Source organism: Papaver somniferum, chromosome 1 (genome assembly GCF_003573695.1).
Source record: "Papaver somniferum cultivar HN1 chromosome 1, ASM357369v1, whole genome shotgun sequence".
Classification (NCBI taxonomy): Eukaryota; Viridiplantae; Streptophyta; class Magnoliopsida; order Ranunculales; family Papaveraceae; genus Papaver; species Papaver somniferum.
This window is the reverse complement of record NC_039358.1, coordinates 238893915-238901417: the sequence shown is the minus strand read 5'-3', so window position 1 is coordinate 238901417 and position 7503 is coordinate 238893915. Positions and strand designations below refer to the sequence as shown.

The following is a 7503-nucleotide window of genomic DNA, read 5'->3' as shown; positions in this document are numbered from 1 at the left end:
CGCACAGTGATTCCGAAAATAGGAGATCTATTAGCTGTCATCCATTATGTATTACCCTATATAAAGGGAAGGAAACTGTGTATTGAGAGATCTCTTTAGGGTGAGTGTTATACAAGAAATTAGGAGAGAGAAAGTTTATTTGGAGAGCAAGTAAAGTCTTCGTAACATTTTGTTTTCAATCTTAAAATCTTGAGAAATAAACAAATAATTTTCACCATGATTTCTTGAAGAGAGTTACTTAATCTTGAATGGATATGGTTGTAGGATTTCCTGCAAGTACAGCTCACATAATTTTTTGAGCATTCCGTCTGGAACTATTGTTATGAAAAAAATATTGAGCATTCCGTCTGGAATTATTGTTATGAAAAAAAGAAAAAGGAAAATAATAACAAAAAAAACTTTTAAAGGCACCACCGCCACCGGTTACACTAGGAGTTATTACAGTGGTGGCCCTTTATTAGATCGGCCTCTCTCAAGAGAAATTGTTAAACGTATAGGCAGGAATTCATAATCCAACAAGGAATGATCATGGCATTCACCGACCCATCACTTTCTATTAATTATATCCAGCACTTATATATATCATCGTAAGCAAATAAATATCAGAAAGATATCCCAAGGTTTCTCCAGAAGAAAAGAGAGAAAAAGAAGTGCTTACATATCATGCTATACTACTTAGAAGACAGAGAGAAGATGACTACTTTAGTTCATTCTTATGAAGGTCGACTCAAAGAAGCACATAAAATATTAAAGAGAATGAAGATCAAACAATTGATGAGTTATAACGCAGAAGAAAACAAACGGTTGATTCAACGTAGTAGGATGTTAGGTACTACGTACAAGAGATGTTTTTTTGAGAATAAGAAGCTCTCTTTGGTTCTTGACTTGGATCACACCTTAATCCACTCCGTGAGAATTTGTGACGTATCAAAGGATGATCAAGATTATCTCGACAAGAAAGCAATTGTTGTTTCGTCCATGCAGGACGATAATTGTAGGAATGGAGATATTTTATATAAGTATATGGGGGCAATATACGTAAAACTGAGGCCTTACACAAGGGAATTTCTTAAACAACTCAGTGACAGGTTTGAATTATTCTTGTATACGATGGGCACAAGGTTTTATGCAGAAGTAATGGGAAAATTACTTGATCCAGATGGGGTTATCTTTAACTCGATTGTGTCGAAGGATGACTCCACGATTAAAAATAGAAAAAATATGGATATATTGGCCGGACCTGACGAGAAGAACACGATAATAATCGATGATAACAAGTATGTGTGGGAAGAGCACCAGAATAATTTGATACAGATAGATAAATATACGTACTTCACTGAAGAAAATGGAGGACATAAATTGAAGAAAGATGACCAAGAAGGTTTTGGTGATGAAGATGAAGCCCTAAAATCAATCTCAGAAGTTCTTCAAGGTGTTCATAAGAGTTTTTTTGAGTTGTTCCCCATTCCACAGACTGATGTTGAGCTTCAAGAATATGTCGATACTGTAGATGTAAGGCCAGTCTTGAAGGCGTCTAGAAAGTAGTCTAGGAAAGGTGCAGGAAATTGTTAAAAGTAAAGTTGTGCCTGGATCAACTTCTATTAATTAATCAATATACTTCTTAATATAAAGGGGAATCTTAATGCTGATGTGGCGCAACCAAATTCAATTTTGAGTTTTCTTAAAGTTTAGAAAGTCATGTGGCAGCATCGTCAGCAATTAACTGGCCAATGGAATTGACGCGTCTTATCGTTACAGACTCATCGTCGCATAACTGAATATATGAAAAGATTCAACCATACGACTGTCAGTTTGCAGAGTGTATGGGAAGATGGGTTTTACCGACACGACTCTTCATGGTGGATAAATAAGTATGCGATTTCCGAACACACACTAAGAGCATCCACAGTCACGACCAAATTTGGGGACTATACTCAAATTTGGTCTCAAAACCAGCCATAATGGAACGGACTAAAACTATATTTAGTCGAGATAATTAGGTTTGGGACCAAATCTGGTCGCCAACCCAGACTAAATCACGTTATAGTGGGGCGGAGGTATTGTGAGCGTATGAATCCAGGCGAGAGTATAGTGAGCGCATCACACCGGACGTTTATATAATCAACGTATGATATTGGGGCGGAGGTAAAACTAGCATATGAGTGAGGCGCATTTATAAACACCGCCGGACCAAACGGATGTAATACATACGCCTCAGACCAAGCGTAATTGTCTTATACGTCCCAATGGGGCGCTGTTTTAATGTGCGCCTGGTTGGGGCGATGGTTTAATGTGCGCCTGGTTATTTGATGTTTAACTTGTAGTGTCTAATAACACTTTAGCAATTAAGTACCAATTAAGTACAGTGCATGGTCCATACACTGCTTTATCCACCAACAAGACCACACGTCTTTTTGATGTTTAATTGTGGGGCATTACATGATTATACCTAATAACACTTTAGCAATTACTAATCAAACCCAATAATTAAACACAGCTCACCAGACACACTTTGTATTTCCGTCCCACCCAGACGCACTTTATATTTTCGTTCCACCCAGACGCAATTTGTATCTCCGTCCCACCAAACGCACTTTCCATCTTCGTCCCGTGTCCGGCGTGAATTATACCTACGCCTCAATCAAGCGCGCATTATACCTCCGTTTCATTAAGACGCATATTATAAACACGCTCCATCAGGAAACGTGGGTATAAGTTCCGTCCCGCATCAAGCGTGGGTATAAGTTACGCTTCACCAAATTTTGGTCTTCTCCCACTACGCTTGAACACACAGAATACCAAATTTTTTTGACTTTTAGTCTGGCTTTTGGTATTTGGTCCGTCTCATGACTGTGGTTGCTCTAAACGACCAAATTAATACCATCGCAAGAAAAAAGGAAGAAGCAGTTCTTCTTCACGTCCATAGTGATTGAATAGAAAGTACTTCAACGAATTGTTTTGTCAATAACAATAAAATGAAGTGATAGAAATTCGACAATCAGTTGGTAGGGAAAAAAAAAAGCTCCTTTGAACCGGTGGCACTCCAAACACGGACATTTAAAGTCGTCAATAGAGTCAAGACTCCTTTTGCCCCAACTTTGGAAACCCGTTTGTTTTTTTCTCTTTTCGTTTTTTCCTTTTCAGTCAAAGAATTATCCATTGCAAAGATGAAACCCATGTACGTAGTGCGAACTAAAATGTTATTCTTCAATTTTGCAATTGTGATGCTAACAAAGTAGAGAAATCCTAACCATGAAAAAAATCGGCTTCTCAGAAAAATCAAATTTGTATCTTTCATATTGTGTGTTTTGCATTTAATTCTTAGAGTTCAATTTTTAAAATGGTTTTAGCAACTGTTGCTTTGTATCTAGAGAACAGTATTCTTTGTATAGCTTTACCAAACAAAATAAGATCGTCTTTTTTCATACGTTGGTATAAAGTTTTTGTTACTCGGTGAGAATTTGATTACATGTTTCTTACATATATGTTACAATTGCATGTGACGGTTATGGTGCGATTACTAATTTAGGATGCATTTTTATGTTGTTTGTTGTGTTAGATTTTGCAAGAACCTTGACCAGTACTTTGGATTTGGATCTGAAACACATGAACCACCACGCACGTCCCAGATCCTTATGGGATGGAGGTTGGAAATCCTCCAGAAATCCCAGATTGCTATGGGGAGAGATGGTTGTTAATTATCGTACCCGGCTACAGGCTATTGATACACGAAGGGTGGAAGATCGATTTCGATTCTCGGAGTGTAAGTGTAATCTGTATAATGTTACAAAATACAAAGGATGCCCGTTGAGGCTAGGTTATACTTGAGGCTTGAATTTCATCTACGATGAGATGCAATGCAGAGTAGGAGAAGGCTTCAAAAGCATTAAAAGAGGCGCCTATCTTAGATATACAGTGAATTGAGTAGACCGAGAAGAAACTATTGTGCCTGTCAAAAGTACGTTTTTGATGTCACCTATACTGCGAAAAGAGGGAACGATTCGGATAACTCCTATAAAGGTAATGCATATACACTCTTATATTTGTTGCAAATTAGTAGGTTTAACTTTGTATCCTATTGAAAACTTTTAGCAAAATTAAACCAGAACATCAAAGATACTTTGCTTATGTATTGGGGGTTTCATGACCAGCACATTTTGGTAGTGCGGGTGTGTAGATAACAAAAAGACAAGTATGTTTCTGACCAATGGTGGTTATGTTATCTATGTTGATCATCAACACTATGCTGGGATTGGTTCAACACTTTATAAAGAGGTAACTCTGACCATTTAGAACTCCGTTGGTAATTCGCCAGTTTCTTCTACTTTATGTTATGTGCCTTCTGTGCTGTTCTCTGTTGATAATTCGTCAGTTATCTATGGTGTTGTTCAAGTCACCCACATATATTCTTTTGTGTACAGTTCAGCCGGCATATATATTGTAGGGGAAGAATATCGCACACAACATTTGTTAGTGTGCGAGATTCATTTACTTCCTTAAGGTGCGAGAACTTAGTACGAGATAAGACAATGTTAGTTGTATGTGAGTTGTCATCCACTAGGTAAACACCTATATAAAGAAGAAGGCAGGAGAGAGAAAGGGGATATAATTTTAGGAAAGAGACTCACTTAGGAAAGAGACACACTTTATATGAGGACATATTATGTATAGAGACAAGGTAGAATTTGTATTATTACTATCTCCTTCCTCTTTCCCAAAACTAGATTTAGAGAGCTCCAAATACTCATTAATAGAGTCTCAATGTAATCCATATGTAATTTTAATGATCACTAGTGAAGAACCATGGATGTAGATCACAATGATCAAATCATGTAAAAATCCTTGTGTTTCTTTGTATTTCTAGTGCTTATATTTGAGATTTGGATGATTAATAAGTTTAGATTCAAAAAAATATCTTAAGTGTTATAGGATTTTCTACAACTACATATATCTCAATATGACTGCCTATGCCGAGGCCTCTCCCGATGATGTATTTAATCATAATCAACACACCATATTTTAGATTGAACGTGATCTTATATTGTTTATATGATTTTCATAATAGCATAGTTTATTTTTTAATTGCAACACTGATTGCCCCTCTTTTTGCTCATTTTTGTATGAAATTTTAAGTCTTATTTTATAAAGAGTCTTTCAACAATCATTGACAGATAATATTAGGGGTGTCAACGGGTCCGGGTTCTCCCGGATAGACCCGGACCCTACTTATAATGGTCGGGTCCGGTTTCTAACGGTTCCGGGTCCGGTTCCTAAACTTGTGGACCCAGAACCGGACCCGTTTAAATACCCGGGTACCCGTCGGTTCCGGGTACCCATTGGGTCTTAATAAAACTATTTAAAAAACCTCAAAAACTTAATATATTTCTCTTTTTGGCTTGGATTTAAGTAATTTTTATAAAAAATTATTATTATTTCTTATTAATGTACTAAATAAAGGTTAAATGTAAGAGAAAAAATTTAAATGAGTAAAATATCAAAGCTAAAACTAGCAAAAATACTTGTAATTATGCTAAAAACATGAATAAAAGAATGAATAAACGGGTACCCGATACCCGCGGGTACTCAACGGGTATTACCCGTTTGGACCCGTTTAAATTCGGTCCAATCGGGTAATTACCCGCCGGGTCCTCAGTAGCTAATGGGTCCAACTTTAGGACCCGGAACCGGACCCAAATATATCGGGTCCGGGTAATGGGTACCCATTGACATCCCTAGATAATATAATGATGTAGAGATGCATTTCCGCAGGCGCAAGTAGCCAGCCACTGCCACACTTCTAATTTGTAGGCTGCTAAAATCGTTCGATTTTGGTGTCTTCTCGCACTCGATGACATTACCATGTATGAAGGAAACAATGTTCTTAGCCATCAAAGATGAAAAAAGTACCCGAGGTTCGCAAGAGAATAAATAACATAATATGCATTCGTTAACATCGAAATCTTGCTTTTGACTTTCAACAATCTTGCTTTTACCTAATTGTTGATCGGGGCTTTCACTATGAGTAGTCAACATCGAATCTTGGCTCTATGTTATTGCGGTTAGGGTATATGTTCTTTAGTTTATGTGTATGTATGTATAAATGGGTCAACCCTTATGAATTACGCTTATCACTTTTTTTTTTGAGTTAGCTAATGAACTAGCCTGTGCATTTGCACGGGTTTACAGAACTTGTTTGATTATAGTTTATTAAATCTTGTTTATTGAATACTTCATTTTATATTCTAATAATTTTGTTGTATCTTGTTAAAAAATTTGAAGTTTTCATTGTTTAATTTTTTGTTTGTAATTTCCCTTATTTAGTAATTTGGGATATTTCAAGTTTCTTTTTTTTAAGACATTCTTGGCTAGCTGCTGGTATTGACTTCTTTACTTCTGGAAACCTTTTTTCTGTGCTGTTATACCAGGCTTAATTTAAAGAAATATTTTATGTATTATTATGGTTTGTGCTCCCTTTTGTATGCGAGGGCGTCTCTCCTTATTGCAGCAACACAACTTGTTTTCACGTCTCCTTTTTCGTTCTTTTGGGTTAAGCAGAAGTTTACTCTTTTCTCGACCAATGCTACCACTACGGGAAAAATCAATATTGACGACTACAGATTAGAGTTGTAATACCCCTACGACAACTCCATTTCATGCATTGTGGATGGGGGTATTGGCGAAAGTCCAAGCTTTTCTAAAATTAGGATGATGTATTTAATGATGTCAGCATATGTCACGAGTAAAGTGTGATGATCTGTGCGAAAGTGTAAGGTGTGCGAAGTTAAGCGAATGTATATGAGCGATTGTAAAGCACAGTGATTCCGAAAATAGGAGATCTATTAGCTGTCATCCATTATGTATTACCCTATATAAAGGGAAGGAAACTGTGTATTGAGAGATCTCCTTAGGGTGAGTGTTATACAAGAAATTAGGAGAGAGAAAGTTTATTTGGAGAGCAAGTAAAGTCTTTGTAACATTTTGTTTTTAATCTTAAAATTTTGAGAAATAAACAAATAATTTTCACCATGATTTCTTGAAGAGAGTTACTTAATCTTGAATGGATGTGGTTGTAGGATTTCCTGCAAGTACAGCTCACATAATTTTTTGAGCATTCCGTCTAGAACTATTGTTATGAAAAAAAAATTGAGCATTCCGTCTTGAACTATTGTTATGAAAAAAAAGAAAAAGGAAAATAATAACAAAAAAACTTTTAAAGGCACCACCGCCACCGGTTACAATAGGAGTTGTTACAGTGGTGGCCCTTTATTAGATCGGCCCCTCTCAAGAGGAATTGTTAAACGTATAGGCAGGAATTCATAATCCAACAAGGAATGATCATGGCATTCACCGACCCATCACTTTCTATTAATTATATTCCAGCACTTATATATATCATCGTAAGCAAATAAATATCAGAAAGATATCCCAAGGTTTCTCCAGAAGAAAAGAGAGAAAAAGAAGTGCTTACATATCATGCTATACTACTTAGAAGACAGAGAGAAG

General features: G+C 36.5%; 1 protein-coding gene across 1 annotated transcript; it reads left to right on the top strand.

Annotated features, from left to right (window-relative positions):
- The first annotated feature begins 693 nt into the window (after window positions 1-693).
- On the top strand, window positions 694-1545 carry LOC113273827 (RNA polymerase II C-terminal domain phosphatase-like 4). The gene has a single exon (XM_026523426.1). It carries the CDS (start codon window positions 694-696, stop codon window positions 1543-1545), a length of 852 nt encoding a protein of 283 aa, XP_026379211.1.
- Window positions 1546-7503: the final 5958 nt, after the last annotated feature.

Coding starts and splice junctions, on each gene's coding strand:
- LOC113273827 (XM_026523426.1), top strand. CDS start 694: ATGACTACTTTAGTTCATTCTTATGAAGGTCGACTCAAAGAAGCACAT.